Below are 20,685 nucleotides of genomic sequence, written 5' to 3' on the forward strand. Positions count from 1 at the left end.
AATTAGCTGTATATTAATGTTGACAAACTAAGAATATCATTAAAATCATTAAGAAAAAAAAAAACATTCTCCATAAATTTCTTCCTAGTATATGGCGATTACAAATAAAAGTTGGCCAACTAAAACAACATTTTCTCCCTCAATAACTTACAATACCTACAAATCGCTACAATATGTCAATTCATATAACAACAAAGGCAGAGGGAGGAAAAATACAAGACAGATAAATAGGCAATAGATCTACAATTTGGTCATAAAAGTTGTATGATTAAAAATACATGAGGTGCTGGGCAGCAGCCAAGTTCTGAAAGCCACCATCATAGATGGCCTGGCTAGCTCCAGCTCCTAATGGCAAGCCTGCTTGCTTGGCCTGGCCAGGCATTAGTGCCTGGCCTACGCCCATCTTGCTGAGTGCCAATGCCCTTTCATATGAAAGCAGGTCTGCGGCTGATAGTGTAGTGAATGGGGCTGCAGAAGGAGCGGGAAGAGGCTTGGAGACTGTTCCAGGCGGTGTGGGCTTGCTTCCCCATGAGCACTGCAACAAAGCAAAAGAGAAATAATGGTTCCACAACCATTGATCAATTCAAGAGTCGGTTTTTGAAGCTAAAAACTTAATATTCAGACGGCTTTTAAAAATACAGTGATCAATTATTGCCCACTAACGCTATTGATTAGGTTGCCAGCTCTATTATTGATTTTTGCCACATCATTTCACATGTAATGATTTTATATACTACATCAACTCTAGATCTAAAAAGACCTGGTGGCCTTCCGATGACCTGATTAGGAAAGTAGAGGTATTAGATTTGACTTATGTTAAGAAAGCTAGAGGCAGACCTAAAAAGACTTAAAAAATATTAGAAATGATATTTCTTTATTAGATTTAAACCAGAATTTAACTTTTAATAGGACACAATGGAGAAGAATGATTCATGTAGCCGACCCCACGTAGTGGGATAAAGGCTTGTTGTTGTTGTTGTTATAGTATCAACTCTAGATCTAACTACGACCGTTTACTAAACTTCTTACTCTTTCAAGTGACTAGATAACCTCCCATAACAATACCGTGATCAGAAATTGACATCAATGAATGCTTTACTATTTAAGTGCCCAGTTTTAACATACAATAGCCTATTTCAGGAGCTTTCTTAATATAATTGAGAATGTGAAGAACAATATTCCAAAACTTCTTACTCCAACAAGAAAAGTTCACATAACTAATAGATAAATCAATTTTGTAGAGATGGATCAACAAATGATATATCATTAAATATGTTTCGATTAGTTTTGGGGTGTCAGCAAGCAAGGTTTAAAATTGCGTAAATAAGCCTCGAGGCGTTTTTCGTCCGTGAGGCGAGGCGTAAGCCTCGAGGCGGTGTGAGGCGAAAGCCTCACAGACGCAGAATTGCGTAAATAAGAATTTAAGGATTTTAACAGGTAAATAATAGCAAGTTTCTATCATATAATAAAAACATCTAAATGACATGTGAAATTAGTGGAAAGTAAGAAAATAGATGCAATAAAATCATGTCCCAAAGTACAAAATCACAAAATATTAGCATGATAAGTGTTCCTTCATACGGGTTACTCCGCCCTTCACCACTTTTTCGTAAAAATTGCATTTCAAATACACATAAGTCTTCTCACTGCCGCCTATGTCATATTGTACACTGTATTTCCAAGAAGGATCCCTAAATAGGCATGTATTTCTCACAGCGACTTCACCTGCCTAAAAAAAAATTAATTATAATACTGTGCCAATCTCACAGCGACTTCACGGTGAAGACAAGGGAGGTAATCAAGTATGATACCAAAGGGACATGTTGTTTCCACTTCACCTGCCTTTGCAAACCAGCTTCCATCCATCACGGTGAAGACAAGTTATCACCTTCCAACCATTGGCGTGTACCTGCAGATATAGGCAATATGGAGCCATCTTCTCAGAAAATCTGACTTTGAGCTCATCTCTCCTTTCCCAGAAATTGACTGGAATGCCATGGTGGTTGGTGTGAAGGGGGAGGGTCATGGATCCCAGGCCTGTGAGGTTCATCTCACGATCACGAGCGCTGTGGGTGAAACTGGTATGGATGTGTGTAATGGAATGGAGAGTGTAATTTCTTATGAAGAACACTTGGCCACTCGACCACCATGCGGATTTGTAGAAATCCCTTCTTTCTCTCTACAATCCAAAGCTACAGGATCTTGTAGTCCTGGTGTTTGTGGAAATGCCTCAAACCAGCTAACTTCATATTTTCCTCAACTTGCGGTTCACCCTCCACGGTCTAGCAGTGGTATCCCCCTTTCAACTTCGAATGAGGCCCCTAGTGTCTGGAAAAGGAAAAAATTCATTCCTATTTCGCCTCCAAGTAAAGCTGCTATTGTAGCCGACGATAGTATTACAATATCCCTTGACATGGGTGCAGTGCATGCCAACAAAGAGAAGTTAGATGGACTGAATTTAGTTGGAATATGATCAAGATGAATTTATTGGCAATAATGTTATCATCCATTTTTTTTTAAATATGAAGAAACATTGGCTATAAATTGTAAGTGTATTTCATTTTTATATATTTAGTTTATTTTTTTAATTAAAAATTTAGAAACTACCGATACCGATTAGAAACCTCCATTCTCTTAAATAACATTTTTAAAACTACCTTTTATAAAAGGTACCGAATAATCAAATGAAGCCTTAATGTATTATAACATTCTAGATGAGATGATAAACAGAACTTGCCATTAGTGATGGGGGAATGATGATGGGCTCGATCAAGATCTCATAGTTCCAGCATCTCGATCCGTAATCTATTTAGTCAGAAAAATTTGTTGACACAATTTGACAGAAGGAACCTTGTCAACAACCATGGATTGTTTTATCTAAGGATACCATATAGACCTATGATGGATGTTTGTCAAAGAGAGTGAACTCAAGTCAACCTTAGCTAACAGAAGGTTTTATACCTTATAAAGTGTGTCCTATAATTAATTACTCAACAATTAGGGAACATTTGAACTTGGTCGTGACCGTAATATAGTGATCTTATTTTGTGGCAAAATCACCACGTCAGAGGACATGTGTCACGTCTCTGTTGGCGAGAAATCCATTGAGAATGAATTGTAGTAATATATTCAACAAGATATCTACTCTTTCTAAGCTTAAGTTATTCTGAAATTCATCATCCTCGCCAAACAATTGTGAAGTGTGGATGGATTTTGGTTCTAAGTTTTTGGCGATGAATAATTTAAACTCTTAGTTATCATAGAGGTGCTTAAGCACTTTTAACGAATTCACACATCATTATCAGATCTCATATTTAAATATTTAAGAGTTTGACGTAAAGATCGAAGCACATGCAAAAAATTGTATAATATATTATGCACGTTTATTATATTTATATAATGTGTTTTGCATTCTCATTACATTTTTAAGATGTATTTTACATTTGGTCATCACTCCTGTTGAACATTGTTCTTGAATAAAGCATTTATATTTTAAACATATAATGCATTTTACACTTGCAATACACTCTTATGATGTATCGTATAATTGTAATATGTTGTGTTATGCTTGAATTTGAAATTTGTTTGATGGAATGTATGATTTGCTTGTGTGATCACTTTTGTTCATGATTTAAGAGTGGCCTAAACAATTTTGAAATTTCTTTTGAGTGTGAAATCTTAGTGAATTATAGAAACTATTAATTCTTTAAAAAGCTTAACATTAGCTTTGGTCCTTAGTATATTAATTTTCTTAGTATGTTTGTCCATCCAAATCACATATAGGACTCGATTTGCATATATCATATATCGAGTCAATCCAAAATTGAATCACATCGTTTTGCCTTGTTTCAAATCAATTAAAATGGTTCATGATTTTTTTTTGAATTAGCTTATTGACAATTTGTTTTAAATTAAGTGAGGGAATCCTTTGTCGTTTAAAACTTCGGCAAGCTCTCGGTGCCTCCCTCTCATACAATGGTGTCAAGTAGAGCATTAAAGACTAGCACTTTGGTATTGGGTTAGGTCATAGGCAATGTAATGGTGGGCCGTAGTGACCTTAGCAACATATTTAGTTGGATGGAGTTTGAGGGGGTTGTTTTAGAAGACATGTCGAACGACCAGTCACTTGAGCAATGTAGGGGTCTGCATGTGGTCAAGCTCAAGTGAGTGAGGAAGAAAGAGGGTTGGGGTCGAGACAGTGGTAGGATGGTTAGGTCGACAGCTGGGATCAGTTCAAATGAACAAAGAGAGGAGTGGGGGCTACGACGTGGGAGTCTAGTTTAGAAGTACCGGGAGGAGCGGGGTCTTTTCCTGGCTTCGGCTCTTGGTGCGTTACAGAGAAAACGAGGGGGAGGGAGTCGGTCAAGGACTCGTGTGTGTGCAGTATTGATGATGGGAAGGCTCCGCTGGAGGTCATTGGGGTTCTTGCGTGTGATCAATAAAGAGAGAGAGAGAGAGAGAGAGAGAGAGAGAGAGAGAGAGAGAGAGACCATGCGTTTGGGTGGTTTAACATAGTGAGATAGAGAGAGGGGAGAGCAGGTCGTGAGAGTCTTCGACTCCTACATGCAATACTGAGAAAATGGGGGAGAGGAAGTTAATCTCTTCGGCCCTTCTGTGTAGCCGAGTGAAAACGAGAGGTAGAGCGTCCTTTTGGTTGTAACATGTGGGAGAGAGGGCTCGTGGGGAGTTATGGGGAGTCGTTAGTGAGTTAGCGGGGTTTGTGGGTTGGTGGTAAAAATACATATAGCATCATTCATGAAGAAAGACATTAACAATAATCGTTTGCAACAAGGACCCATTATGATTGATGGCCACTAAGATTAAAAAAAAGTAAGAACCGAGTCTAACAACTAGATAATAAGTATCAAAATAATATATCCCACAAACTTAAATAAAACCTTTAACAACTAAACAAGCTTTCAATCGATCAATGGAGCCATCATAATAAACTTGACAGTGAAGGTCCATAAAAAATGGATTAATTTGACCCCAAATGGAGAGGCAACCAATTCTCATATTTGTCATGGTAAACCATGAACAACATCCATGGAGATAGTGCAAAAAGGAATGTTGCAGTGCTTTTGGATATGCTTAGGGGTGTCAATATTTGACATGACCCGAAAACCCGACTCGAACCCGACCCGAAAATTTCGGGTTAGGGTCAACCCGAAGCCGAAACGGGTCGGATTCGGGTTCAGCATTTTGACACGTTTCAAAAATCGGGTCAGGTTCGGGTTAACCCTTTGACCCGAAAACCCGGTTTTGACCCGGCAACATGAGATTGACCTGATTTTGACCCGAAAAAGAGGAAATGACCTGTTTTTTACCCGAGAAAGAGGAGATAGACCCGTTTTTGAACCGAAAACTAGCATTTTTTTGTTGGAAATGGGTCATTCGTGTCATGTAGGGTTGACCCGGACCTGAAGCGGGTCGGGTTCGGATCATGAAAACTGACCAATTTTCAAAAACGGGTAGGAAACGGGTTGACCCGAATAGTGCCGGGTCAATTTCGGGTTCGACCCGACCCCGACCCGTGACCCGAAATTGACACCCCTAGATATGCTCTAGAAATATAGATGATAGATAAGACATGAAAAAATGAAAATAAGATGGAGATAAAATATCAGAAATCATGGAGTGAATATGATGAAGTAATTTATCATTTACTTTGTCATATCACAATAGAAGGTGTAGATATGAATGCAAACTCTCAAAGGAATACTTTTTAAAAGTAGATGGAAATATACAAAGCTAAAAGGAGAAGATGAACAATTGGTGATGATTAGAACTTTAGAAGTGGTGATGGGAAACAAAAAGATATTATCATGAAAATAGATATTGGTTGAAGTGAATAGTGTTTGGTAAAAATATTATAAAATATATATGCTTTGAATTCAAGCGGACCCAAGAAATATTAAATGAGCGTCACGAGAAGAGAGTTTATCATGCGGGTACAAAATATGAACAAAATAAAGGCAGCCAGATGCTCGAGCAACTAAAGTAGAAGAGCAATAATAAGCGATTGATCATTGAGAAATGTAGAAGAGACACTATTCGATAAAATAACAGGAAATTGAGATTGCCTCTCCCTAAATTTAGACATTCATATGAAATTTAAGTAAATAAACTAAAGTTTTTTTTTTTCAAATAAAACTTGTGAAAATATCAAAACTTTAATTGCCATTTTAATAAATATAACGATTTGAGAATGATCATCACTAAATGTACAAAATAGCAAAACTCTAAGACATGGACCATGACTAGAAACCCGAATTTTAGAGCGAACTATTTTAAAAGGAAAGAAACAATGACTATTAGTGAATGATAGGAATGACACGATGATGTTTACCAAACTTACAATTGAAACTTTCAATTTTGGTCCTCTTCCGAGGAGGTGGTGTATTTTTCTTTTCCCCTTCAAGTAGATCTTCACAAATTGAGACCACTTTAGGCAGTTCTTCCCATTTAGGCGATAGGAAGGTTGCATGCTTTAGAGGCCACCTCGTCCTTGGTGCACCATAAAATCTTCAAATTGGTCAGTGTTCGGAGAAAAAATAATTTCTGACATTTTTGAGTCAAATGATAATAATGAAGACTATATGTTTGATTTTGGATAGCAATGAAGGCTCCAAAAATTAAGATCCCTCCGATCTTTAGTTACGGCAATAAAGGTTGATTTTTTTTTTTTTGAGGAAGTAACCGACTGGTCTTTTTTATAATTGGACCAGATAGCTAGGGCACGCAAGTAGAAGTCTGCTTCAGAGCTCTTTTCGTTGTTGTTGTTCGGCTTTGTTGCTTCGCAGGAGGTAAATCGCTTCTTCGACTCCTTCATGACTATTCGAGTACGCTCCTTCGACGACTTGCCCTTCCTGTCAATTCAGAAGTTTGGATCGTCTCCTTCGTGGCTGTTCGACTATGCTCCTTCGACGACTTTCCCTTCATGTCGGATCAGAAGTTATGACGTTTGGATTGAGATACCACCGGTCGGCTAGGGCTTTTGTGTCTTCCGCAATGCTCTGCTTTGACGTCTGTCGGCAAGCTTCCGCGGCAAGGGGGCTCCATCTGTGGCGTCCATCCCCGACAACACTCTGCTTCTTCATCTTTTCCACCTCCGATGATCTATGATCATTCTACAACGGTAATGAAGGCCGTTGGCTTTGATACCATGTTAAAACTAGGAATTTGAGAAGAAAAAGCTTACTTTATTATACAATAGACTCCCTATTTATAGATCTATACAATATGTCTAATGAAGAAACAAATAACTATAGAATAATTAATAATTGCTGAAATAAAATCCTTCCTAAATCAGATGTCTAGCTATGGAAGGTACTTAATGTGCTTCTAGAAGGCTTCCTACTGATCTTTCTTTGTAGTCGTTGGATCTATGAGTGAAGGGCCGAGATTTAACAATCCTAATAACCATCTTCAAGCTGAGATAATATAAAATACAATGAGTTGGATAAAACATTACATAACATTGTAGTTTTGATGAAATAATTATTGATCATAAATTTACTAAAAATGGGAACAAATTCGAATGAATAAGGATTTGTGAAGGATGTATAATGTATTTTTTAGAAACAAATTAGGAAAAATCAATAATGATAATAAGTGACAAAGGAGACATACAACAACAACATCAAGCCACTACGTGGAGTCAGCTACAGGAATCCTCTTTCTCAATTGTGTCCTGTTAATAGTCAAATTCTCATTAAATCTAATAAAGAAATGTCATTTCTAATATTTTCTAACCAAATCTTTTTAGGTCTATCTCTACCTTTATTAACATAGGCCAAATCTAATACATCTACTCTCCTAATAAGGTCATCAGAAAGCCTCCATTTTACATAACGAAACCATCTAAGGCGACTCTCTCTAATCTTACTGTCGCTGGAGCTACTCCAACCTTTTCATGGATATGTCACTGAAACAATGATATCGTTTTGTATCCTGTATCTATAAGAGTAAATCCACTAATCCACCCGAGCATCCTCATCTCAGCAACACTTAATTTAATATTATGCTTCTCTTTTAATGGCCAACATTCTGAGCCATTACGCATTGCAGGTCAAACCACCATCGTATAAATTTTTCTCTTAAGTTCGAGTGATACTTTTCCATCACACAACAAACCCGAAGTATTCCTCCAGTTCAACCATCCAACTTGAATTCTACTAATAATATCCCCATCTATTTCACTATCACTTTGAACAATAGAACTGAGATATCTAAAACGAGTAAACTTATTAATGACTTGATTGCACAAAGTCACAAAACCACCACTAGATTTATTACTACTAAAATTATACTCCATGTATTCAATTTTAGATCTACTCAAACGAAAACCTTTAAGACTCTAATGTTGACATCCATAATTCGAGTTTACCTTCAACTCCCTCTCTAGTCTTATCAGAAGAATATCATCAGCAAAGGAGTCATGCAATTAAAAAAATTACTATATGTTACATTTCATGTTGTAAGATGCTCCTGAATTTGAAATTCAAGGCGTTCTAGTACATGTAACTACATTAGAGCGTAAGAGATAGCTTGAGAAAATTAGCGAGCGGTCTTCATTTGAAGCAATAGATCGAATTCAACTTGAAAGATAATAATAGATTCAAAACTAGAAGTGGCCCATAACCCAAAGATATCTATGGTAGCAATGTTTCAATATTATGGAGGATTTCATCCAAGGAAGAGGGGAGATAAAAGTCATGACATAAGTGAAAGGGTTAGAATTTAAATATAACATTCACTAAACATATATGCCTATTTATAGGTGTATAGAATGAACACAGAAAAATAACATTAAACTATGCAATTACAATGTGTGAATTTTCCAACAAAACTTAAAAAAAAAAACATACCTTAATTGGCTTTCCACCAAGAATCCGACCATTTGCTACCTGAATAGCTAGAGAAGCTTCAGAGTGATTACTGTACCTAATAAAACCAAATCCCTTTTCACGTTGAATTCGAACTTCCTCAATCTGCCCAGCCCCAAGGGTGTGAAACAGCCGATGCAGATCAACCTGAGTAACCTGCAATTTTTAATTTCATATCATAGAATAAGTAAATGCCTTAAGAACAAAGGCAATGCTAAATTAATTATGCTAGAAACAATGGCCTTAGGATCAAAATGACTGCGGATTGCTACTTGCCTCAGGAGCAAGATTTCCGACATAAACTGAAGTGTATTGCGGGTTATTCTCCGGAGCGTCTTCTTTCACACTATCTTTAACATCTTCTGCACAAAAATTTCATTAACAGATTATAGTTTAAGACAAAGAAATTACACATGCCTGACTAATAATCATGCAAATAAATAATGAAAATATGCATTGAAAAAGAAAGCAACCAAATTTGCCAAATACCGATGAATCACAAGTCAAATAGATGTGAAAAGTGAAACCATAAAGAAAAAAGGATGGAAGTATTAAATCTAAATATACATTGTTCTACCAGCTAGATTTATATCATAATCATCAGTGTTAACTCGTCTTTTAACTCTTGTAGTCGAATTCACATAGTGGGTTAAAAACTTAATGTTATTGTTATTGTTGTTGCATCAGTGTTAACTCGTCTCCCTCAGGCAAGGCCTGATCTCTACTCATCTCGGCAATTTCATGTGGATCAACATAGTCCTTAATGCCTTTAGTGATCAAGATCTTGAGTTTGCTTGTGTTGATCGCCTGATCTCCACCTCACCATGTCCAACATTGCCTTTGATGTCACCAGCACATTTTTTTCGTCACCATAAGTGCCTCCATGTGATTCCAACAATTTCCCTATGCCTTCATGTTAATCCATGTCGCTAGTGCCTTCATCTTCTTTTGATTTCAATGTCTTCCCACATATTGGTTTTTCAAGGATTTCCATCTTGACATCACTTGTCTTCGATCATTCCAAAGACTCGTGTATTTGACTTGTCTCTCGATAATAGTCTCTTTCAAGACTCATTTTCGACACTTTTTTAAGATATCATATGTCAACTATATTAACAACTTTTGGAGATTTTTTGTGTATGCTTCACCGAAAAAAAATACTCTACTCAATTTTAATTTTGAATATTTGACATAGGAAAAGAACGATGGGGACACATTGATGGCAATGACCTACCCTTATTGAGTCTCTACAATTAGTTCCATGGCAAATATAAGATGCAAGAGTCATGATATCAATTGTAAAACATATTGTTGAATGTCACTTGAATTTCATAATTTTCTTTAAAAAAAGGGCATTGTTTCTCAAAAAGTCATGTTCATATGAACCATAACAAAATAATGTTAACTGTAAGAATCGATGCCTATTAGACTTTAGAACTTTATTGCTTGAATCTTTTATTCCACCAAAATTCAGGGTTGAAGCCTTGAGCACAACAACCTATTTAATTAATCGATTAACTTCTCGTGACTCATGTGTGCTCCTCAAGAACCTTGGATCCACGGTGGCGGCTACTACTTATTGCAAACTTTTCCAACTAGCAGAATATCCTATTACTAATGTGTATAAGCTCAGGCTTCTTCCCAGAGAGCAGCTGTTTTGGTGGAGATTGTATAGAGACATCGTCCCAACGAATCAATGGCTGCACTCCCGTGGGCTCCATGATGATGCTAACTGTCCCATGGGATGTCTTGACTTTGAAGATTTGAATCATATTATAGTGGGTTTCAGGGAGCTCCACCATCTTTTAGATGTACTTGCTAAGTGGGACCTTATGACCCCCCAATTTGATTACTTCCATGATCTGCAGGAGGGTATTAAGAATGCCACTAAGGATTCCAGGTGTTGGGCTCAAGCATATTGTAGGAATAGAAACGCCAAAAAGCATGGGCAACCAACAAGTACGCCTTCTATTATGGTTGCCATGATCCTTGACGCCATCTCCCGCAAGATTCTTTTTTCCTCTTCGGAGCTCTGGGGCGCCGCTCAACCCTTTGGGTTGTTATCTGATTCTTCTTGGTACCCTCACCCTACAGATTGGTTGAAAATCAATGTGGATGGAGCACTTCTTCGCTCTTAACTCTGGTGGAATCGAAATCATTATTAGGGATGATCGAGGTGAGCCTATTGTTGCTGCTGCTTGGCAAGTCAAAACTGGGATAGCATACATGTTGAGTTTCAAGCTATGCTCCACATAGGCCGGATCATTAAAGATTGAATGTTCCAGATGCGAGGTGTTGTTGTCGAAGGGGACAATGTGTGTGTGATCAAACATCTACAGAAGCTCAAGAAGAAAAGAATTTGGGACTCTTCACCGATAGATAGTGACAACCTTAATTGGCTTGGTCTTTTTCACAATATTATATTCTCTCATGTTCCTAGGAGATTTAACCAAGCAACTCATTTTTGCACCCAAAGGGCTTTAAATTGCAACTTTTTATTGTCTTTTGGGGATAGGAATAGTGATCCTATTCCTCGGAACTTTTTTGATATACTTGGGGAGGATAGGTTTTTTCTTTTACATACTTAGGACATTTTGTTTTGCCTTTATGTAAGTCTTTTTAGTTGTTGAATGCTTTATGCAAACCTTTAAAAAAAAAAGTCAAGAGCTTAGATTTTCATAGACATCAAATGTTATTGCTTTATGGCAGATATTAACCTAGAATCTCACTTCAAAAAGCCAATTGAAACATATTAGATTAGAACACCAAGATGCATGATGATGCAGAATGTCTTGGGTTTGATGAGTGTACATAATCATGCAAACACGCATAAATTTCCCAATCCACAAACTCTCAATTTGAAAAATTATTCACTACTTATGATGAAAATCAAAGCATGAAATTCACAGAAATGTCAATTTAATAATTTTCTACTTAAAACATGTTGAAAGTATTTGCATTGGCTCCTAAAAGTATTGAGAGTAAAGTGGGTAATTGCTATGCCATAATATGAAAAAAGTTTCTTCAAATCCAAAAGAACAATGAAGAAAGATGAGACATACTGTGTATGTAGCACTCAAAAGACTAAGTGCCACAGTAAACCCACATACCTGTTGAAGCATTATTTAAGTCTGCAACACTCTTGGAATCTGCAAATTGTTTATCCTCACTAGTACCAGCACCCTTGCTAGCCCAGTTACAGCGAATCTGCCTATTGCTTAACCATTTACCTGCACAGTGAGTGATAACAAGCATAAGAAAACACAGTAGTAAACCATTTACCATACAGGTATAACGGATGATAGCCCTTTGCCAATACAAAGCATGCCAAAGCATGCAAAATCTAACTTGTATCTTCAGCTGTGGTGATACAATGGCCAAAACCAAAAAAATCAAGAAATAAAAATAAACCAAATAGATGCTGATTTCTCTCACAAATAAGAAAGGTTATAAAATAGCTATTTAGGTGAAACTTACCAGTCAAGTCATTAATGGCACTTTGTGCATCCTATGAACGAACAAAAAAGACTTATCAGGTACAAGCCTAAATAATGAGCATCACAAATTCACGAGGTTGATAATCATTTCACCTGTTGGTTCCGGAAAGACACGAAACCAAACCCCCTTGATCGTCCAGTTTTTTGATCCCACATAACCCTTGCATCCCTGCAATAGAATCGCATATCAGTACTGAAGCATTCAATGAAAGCATAATAAAGACAGAAAACTTAAAGAACATAAACAGTATCAGCTGGCTCTAAATCATTAGGTGCAACTAAAGACACAAACAGGTAAGGAAAAAGCAAAACCATACAACAAATTGAAAGGTCACACAAAACTTACGAGATACTGGGATACACAGAGAAGCAAGCAAACAAAGCAGCATCTGTAACCTCAGAACTTAGGTCGCCAACAAAGATGTTGTAATGACCTTATGAAGGAAAAAAAATTATGGACATGTATGTTAGCTAAATAAGAAACATTAAGATATACATATATAACCTGAAGTGTCTTCTCTCTGCGTATTGGCATATGCCCAATTAACTTTTATAGGTTGGCCAAATCTGCAATTTAAATTCAAGAAGACTAAAGCAACATTGGAGCACAAGCAAAGAAGAAAATAGCATATGCGTAATGTTTTACTTACAGATGCCTTCCATTAAGTGTAACTATGGCAAGCGCAGCTGATCGACGATCAAAGTAATCAACAAAGCCATAAGATGACTGCCAAGGAAAAAAAACCGTACACATGTCATATATATCGGCCAAATGAATAGTTTGGAGACAAACAAAGAAAGTGATACAAAATTGTTTTTGTGAAAATGACTGAGATAGCATATTTCATATTTCACCCTTAATCCATACTTTCTTGGTAGTAATTCATAATAAAAAAATTAATCTTACCATCAGGGAATGACAGCATGATAATAGTAGGGAATTTAACTTACTAGCACCAGGAATTATAGAGAAACATGTTCAACAAAGAGTTAGAAGAAAGTTCAAGACTGTATAATTATAATATCTGCTCAGTTCTTCAAAAACATGCAAAACAGAATGGTAAACATAGCTGAAACCATATTGTACCTGTAGAACTACTGTAATCTCACCCCTGATCATTAAAGAAACCAGCAACACAAATGTTAAGCCACATGAGAATATCGAGTTTAATCTCACATCGAATTGTTGAAAAATATGATGTAGAAATACTAAGTACTTGGTTCTCACTGATGAGCACAGGTCTTTTGCTGGAAATACGATTTGACATAAATTTATTAGTCCCAAGTCAAATGGAATTAGACCTAAATGATTCAATTGAGTTTGAGTGATTCATGTTGTTAGTAGCATCCATGGGTAGGAGTGTAAACAAGCCGAGTTAAAGTGTGCTTGCCGTGTGTTCATGTTTGGCACGTTAGACTTTTTACTTGTTTGAAATTAACTCATGTTTGGAATTATTCGTGAACATGTTTATATTCAACTTGTTTAACTTTGAGCCAAACATGATAGAATTAATCTACTAAACAATCAATAATATATAATTTAAAGTATATATATCGAGCCAGTAATATCAAAGGCTTTGTTTGTGTTCGACTTGTTAAGAAAATGAGCTCAAAATAACTATTTAATATCAACTCGTATACTAGATGAATGAACCGAACACAGGCTTCTAAGTGAGTTGAACACAAATTGTTCATGAATAGCGAGTTTTTTGGAATCCTATCCATGGGACTATGGTAGTTTTATGATGGTCAGGTAAGGTTTTTGAGCGGATGACTCGCAACACCACCATATGATTCAATTGGCTCTTTGTGCATGAACTTGATAGCGTTAATACTTCTTGAGGGGAGGGGAGACGATGTGAAGAGCTTCACATGAGGGGTCTTTTTGCTAAGACAAATAAAAAATATTGAATTTAGCGCCACATTGAATAGCTGAAAAAATATGTCGAAGAAATACCAAGTGATTTTCCCTCTATCACAAACTTAAGATTTTGCTTGAAAATGAATTTGACGATTGGTGTATCAAGCCCAACAAGGAACACACTGTTGATGAAGAAAAATATATACACCCAAATTATGTGTTGAAATTTTGGCTCAATTGAATGCCTAAAATTGACATAATCCTATTTGAGAACTTCTTTGACAGACAAATTAGAAGAAAATAGTAGTTATTGAATTTAAAGGGAAGATGGTCAAAATTTAGGCTAAATCACTATGCAAAAAGTAATATCTCCAATATTTTAAAGATTCAACAATTACATAAAAATCTCTCTCATAAGTAAATAGCAATAAGAAGCCTACTTAGAATTTAATTTATTTTGGGAAATTGAGATTTTTAAAACAAGCAAGCTTCCTTAATTAATTATATAGCCAGAATGCTTAAGAACATTCTTAATTAAAGAATTATGCATATTGTTGTGGGCTAGAATATTCACGGCGGTAGAGTAAACTTTTCGTCTTAGTGATGCATGGATATCCAACACACAAACAGAGAGAGAAGTAAAACACACGATCTTTTTTATGTGGAAAGCCTGAGAGGGAAAAATCATGGGGCCTCGCCCAAGTGAAACGATTCTACTAAATTTGAGTGAATTACAAAGGTTGACCCATCCTTTAACTTAGAGGCGGTCAAATTAAAGTAATTGGGAGAGTTAGGCAAAGGTCTGGCGACGATCGGGCGGAAGACCGACGACATCCGGGCAGAAGTTTAGATGACGGGGAATGGTATGACGAAGGTAGGGCTAAAGTCCGGTGGCGGTCGGCGACCGGGTGGAAGTCCGGTGGTGATCGCCGACCGAACGGTGATCCAACGGTAGTCGATAGGGGTTTGCCGACGGTGGTGCTGGAGCATTTGAAACCTCAGAGCTCTCTTCAATCTCGAACCAAAAGTCCCCTTCATGTAGAGAGTGGATGTCTATTTATAGATTTTTATGAGTGAGTATGACACACCCCATAAATATACAGAAGATCCAGGGCAGGTTCAGAGTGCTCCATCGGATGGCCCATATTGATTCCCTCGATCATAGAAAGTTTTTCAACTATTTAAGTGCCTTAACGATGTCGAAATTCAGCGATCTTAGGTTCATTGGATTCTTCTCGACAAGTCGCTCGATTTGACTTTAAGCATGTCATAATTGGATATCATGTTGTCATCCAAACAATGCTTAGAACCTTCCAAATGTGGTTTGGGCCCTCGATTTGGACCCATTTGGGCTCGGGTTGGACCGATTTTCGTGTTGTTAGGTTCGTCTCTTTGAGAAGTTTAGTTTGACTATAAGTTTGCTAAAATTAAAATTCATATGGTCCCAAATTTAATTTTGAAAGTTTCCAACTTGAATGTGCCTCGAGATTCGTGCATGATCAAGATGATTTTTGGTAACGTATCACTTATATTATTTATTCTATATATAGAATGACTTAAAAATATCAAAGGATAAGAGTTGGACACAAAGAATAGATGAAAATTTTAAGGCTATTACGTCCTCTAAAATATCTGAACTAAGAAACCAAAGGACAAAAGCTTAGGTCCTAGTTCAAAGGCTATAAAGTTCAGGATAGTCCTAATATAGAAAAATGCATAACAATAAAAGTTCAATGTCAAAGTTAATGAACTTTGAATCATGGATTATATGGTCGTTAAAGAACTTCGAATCTTGTATTATATGGTTACCAAGACTTTTTTTTGTTGTGTCTGATAATCGTCTAGCTTATTTATACTAGACTTCTCTAACAACTAATTTTGTGCATAATGTAAGAAGGTTCTCCACCTAGGGAGAATAAGATGTTTTAGATGATTGACTTAAACCAAAGACATAATGACAATAAAATGTGTGTAACTTAATGGCATTCTATAACCAATTAAGAATTATGTCAAAATGTTAGTCAAAAAGGAACATTTTATCTATTCAATAATCATTTTAGATTCTAGTATCTCAGCACAATTAAATTGAGCATTGAAAATTTTCTAACAAATGCTTATGATTAAGAAAATTATTTCAATAGATTTTTCTTTTCCTTTTTCTTTTTTTCTTTTTTTGGTGTATTTTAAGTCAGTTTGATGCAAACAATGCACAAATAATGAAATCTTAAATACACATCAAATTTAAGCAAGTAAATTTAGGACCTACTACCGATTGGGGAGCAGATCATTTTATGATAAATTGGGGATTAATAAGTTTTTGCTTAGGTAATTCAGACCAAACTTAACTTGGAGCTAAACTAGTGAATCAATTTATCCTCCACCTATACTCGTCCACACTAATCTTACCATGTAAATAAAAAAAAATGATTGCTCTATGATGAACTACTTTTTATAATAAACAAAAAAATTAAAACTAATGTTAACCATCTTAATAAAAAAAACCTACTCATAGAAAACAGAAATCCACTATTCTTTACCCTTTGCATAGCCACAAGAGGGGAGTAAGATGGAGCAAGGAAAAAAAAACTCTTATTACAACTTGACTTTATGCCTCTTTATATAGAAGCATTCAAACTTTACAAAGAAGAAAGAATTAACTTTTAGAAATCTGATCAAATAATTAGAATCAAATCTATATAAAATAAACCAAAACAAAGAAAACTAATTTTAGAAATAGAATAAAGTATGCTATGAATGAAAATTTGATCCTTAATCTCATTTTCCTGGTATCTTCCCAGACGTCCTTGGCCTTCTTGGAGGAACTGAGCATCCACTTATTAATTATAGAACCCACAAAGCAATAAGACCCTGAAGAATGATCCAAATCACCATATATTTCTCAACAGGCTTCTTCTTCCTACTGCTTCCCTGAAATTTAACTGAAGATTCATGATCAAATGATCCATCATCTTCAACTACTTATCTATAAATTGGAATTATAAACAGCAAACTTCCAAAGACTTTTGGGGGGACAATTAAGCATCTTGAGCATCCTCTGATTCAAAAGTAGAGACTTCAACCATAAAAAAAATTCATGAGAAGGCCAGTATGAAGTGCCATCATCAAACATAACAAGCCAGGAAATGTAAACCTTCATTATAACGGGATCAATAGACCTCCAACCCTTTCTGGACTCATCATTGCCAAAAATATACATCTATCATGCTTCTTATTAAGCTTATGAGAAACTCCATCAGAATAAAGCATTTAGTACATTCCACCAAAAAATACTCGATGGCATTTAGCGCATTTCTTATATAACTTTTCAGATAGAGAAACAATTCTAACACTTCTAAGAGAAGTTATATTAATGAAATAGACAACAATTTACAAACCTAAAATCTAAACCCTATGAGTATGGCATTAGTATTCCTATGATAAACATATTTCATGTGCCTCAACACATTGATCTTCTAAACTCTTTCCTTATCAGGTGTAAATACTCAAGCACCCATATTAATATTATAAACTCCTTATATGGGCATGCAACACCATAATGAGTATCAAACACAAACTCACATAGTTCTTACATATGTAAGAAAGAATGCAAAAAACTAGCAATTGCAACATGTGCTAATTAGGGTTATAGATGATGAAGTGAGATGTGTAGAAAATAAAACATAGTAAAGATGGCAAACCTTTTCCTTCCTGATAAGCTTGCATCCCTCAACAGGACCAGTACTTTGGAAAACCTCTTGAAGAAGTGCTTCTGTAACTTGAATATGAATATTTCCAACATAACTGCATCAAAATATAAGCAAAATACAGCAGAAAACTAAATGATGATACATAATGTGTTGCGGGTGCAAAGGTAATTAATCAAAATGTCAATCATATCGTGTAATGCTTACCAAAAAAAAACTTTTTTTTTTTTAAATTTTACATCAAGGAAAGGAAGTTAGAATAAATTATAGAGAAAATATAAAAAAAGGGAGCAAGGAGAACCTTATAAGAGATCTATAATAGCTAATGTGAAAAAGGAAAAGGGTCCGGTCACTAGAAGACATAAAAAGCAACACAATAAAATTTAAAAACAAGCTAAAGGCTCGTATAACACTCACACACTGCGGCATGAACTTGTATCAAATCCAGCAGGCAGATTTCCACTCGGAATTGGCTCAATCTGCAAAATAAAAGGGTAAAAGAACAACAAAAAATCCCTACGTAAAGGATATTCTCCAAGAAATGAACGCACTAAACCAAGTCCGCAATAAGAAACAATAATACTAGAAAAAATGGAAGACCAACGGCCCAGCCTTATCACATCAAGTATCAAAGCAAAATAAGGTTTTGAATAAGTTATCCTTATATAGAATGGCCAGGCATCAAATTAGCCAATCAGTTTATACTAAGTACCATAGCACGCCCATTAGCAAGTGCAGGACACCCTAAAAAAAACTAAAAGCTAGAATGAATTAGGCATTAAACCTACCTAGAAAGATATATCAACCAAAAGGATCGCAAGTATAAGAAAATGGCATAGTGGAAGTTACTACGACTTAGGCTTCTTTTGGCAGGGCTTTCTTACTGCTTCTTAGAGCTGTTTTTTAGTAAAAAATTAAAATTTTTATATTATAAAGCCGCTTTAAGAAGCAATAAAAAAGCCTTCCCAAACAAAGCCTTAATTGCCAAACATGTTCTAGGGGCATTTGCTTCAAGGAATATCAAAATGAAGGAAAACTAATACTCTCATATGAGACATTGAATTAAGATGGAAGGTCGGATATAGCATCAAAAGCAAAAAAAGTAAAGCTGCGCGTACACAAGCCCATTAGCCAATAATAGAAACCTCCATCCGCAACAAAAGTCGGAACTGGAGCGCTGAATCCTCGTGTGCCATAAGTAAATTTCAATATCTCAGAACAAAATAAAACAGACATAAAAATATAAACAGTGCGAAAAGCACGCCCAGTGCCCGACTCATCAGCAAAACCTAATTTAAAAGTCCAAAAAAAAAAAAAAAGAATCGAACAGTACAAGATGCCCAACATAAAAACAACTAAACGCAAGCTCAAAAATCTAAATTCCCCGGCAAAAGCAGTAATAACACAAAAAAGATGATCAATGGAGAAAACCACACATGGAAACAATCAAACAAGAAGCCAACGACCTTCATGAAATAAGGTTTCCTGAAGCTAAAGGAGCAATAAGAGTATAAGAGAGGAAATACCTGTGGGGGAGCTAAAAGTCCAGGTAGATGGTAAAGAGACTGCTGCTGCTGCTGCTGCTGCTGAAGAAGTGACTGCTGCTGCTGCTGTAGAAGTGCCTGCTGCTGAAGAAGTGCCTGCTGCTGCTTGAGCCGCTGCTGCTGCATTCTTTCACTGCCTAGCGTTTGATTCCAAGAAAGATTAAGAATAATACTAATCCGATCGAATCGGAAAAGCAGAAAGGTGTTAGGGTTTACAAAGTGTAACGAAAAAGGGAAAGACAAATGTAACGAAATTGAAAAAGAAAAAAACAAAAATCCCTCGAAATCGAGGGAAGAAAAGAGGAGAGATCAGTGAAAGAAAAGGAGAAGGCTTGAATATAGATTGAAAAGTCTGCAAATCGGCTTTTTTTTTTTTTTTACAAGGAATTTATGAGAAGCTCTTGCGATCTGCTGTACGTTGGGTACTGTTGTTTTTAATGAGATTTTTTTTTGGACTAGTTTTTCTGTAGTCCAAGAAAAGCGCTGAGATTGCGAAAAAAAAAAATAATAATTGGCCAAATTAAAATAAAATAAAATAAATTATACTTAAGAGTTGTCATGATCTTATATATAATTAAATAAATTTTCTTTTTTTAAAAAGATAATAGACTAAACATAAATTATTAAATTAATTTCATACAAGATCAAAATACAAAAATAAAAAAATTTATTGCTCAAAAGTATTTTTTATAACAATTTGATTTTTTTTTTCACTTTTAGCAAGATGATAATTGTGTAATAGCATAAAATTTGATAGTAATCTCAACAAAACCCTAATTATCATTTAAAGGGAATATTAAATAATCACATATAATTAATTAATTAATTATATTATATTATATTATAAAGAACCACATATTACATTATCAAACATTCTAGATAAGGGTATTGGTTTTTTCTTGTGTAAGCCTTTTTTGAGATGGCATATTTGTTCTCAGGCATATTGATGCTTAGATCATCTCCAACTAAATTGCAAATAGATGTTTCTCGTCTGCCTCAAGCTACACCCAAACGTCATTTACAGTCGTTTTTTTGCGACATGAAGTCCGATGCAAACGTTTTTCTTTTTAATAATGAAATGGCGGAAGCAAATAAATGAAGAAGTGGAGAAAGACGAGCAATTTTATGTTGAGTTCAATTGAGAAAGAATATACAAATAAATTTTTTTTGTTAGAAATGAAGTTCGGTTGG

At 35.7% G+C, this 20,685-nt stretch overlaps 1 protein-coding gene across 2 annotated transcripts; it reads right to left on the reverse strand.

Annotated features, from left to right (window-relative positions):
* Positions 1 to 17: 17 nt before the first annotated feature.
* Positions 18 to 19,946, reverse strand: LOC110110418 (oligouridylate-binding protein 1-like). 2 transcript variants are annotated; one of them, XM_020841885.2, is made up of 12 exons: positions 19,477 to 19,946; positions 18,368 to 18,429; positions 17,945 to 18,047; positions 13,036 to 13,112; positions 12,891 to 12,952; positions 12,732 to 12,819; positions 12,479 to 12,554; positions 12,366 to 12,396; positions 11,999 to 12,118; positions 9,165 to 9,247; positions 8,871 to 9,044; positions 18 to 535 (listed from the first exon to the last, which is right to left on the reverse strand). In XM_020841885.2, the coding sequence occupies exons 1-12, from the start codon at positions 19,618 to 19,620 to the stop codon at positions 269 to 271; spliced, it is 1,287 nt and encodes a 428-aa protein (XP_020697544.1). In that variant the 5' UTR covers positions 19,621 to 19,946; the 3' UTR covers positions 18 to 268. The 2 variants fall into 2 exon arrangements, with proteins under 2 accessions (XP_020697544.1, XP_020697543.1); XM_020841884.2 differs by having other exon boundaries at positions 9,165 to 9,250; positions 19,477 to 19,945.
* Positions 19,947 to 20,685: the final 739 nt, after the last annotated feature.

The sequence above is a fragment of the Dendrobium catenatum genome, unplaced genomic scaffold (assembly GCF_001605985.2).
Source record: "Dendrobium catenatum unplaced genomic scaffold, ASM160598v2 fragScaff_scaffold_199, whole genome shotgun sequence".
NCBI classification, from domain to species: Eukaryota; Viridiplantae; Streptophyta; class Magnoliopsida; order Asparagales; family Orchidaceae; genus Dendrobium; species Dendrobium catenatum.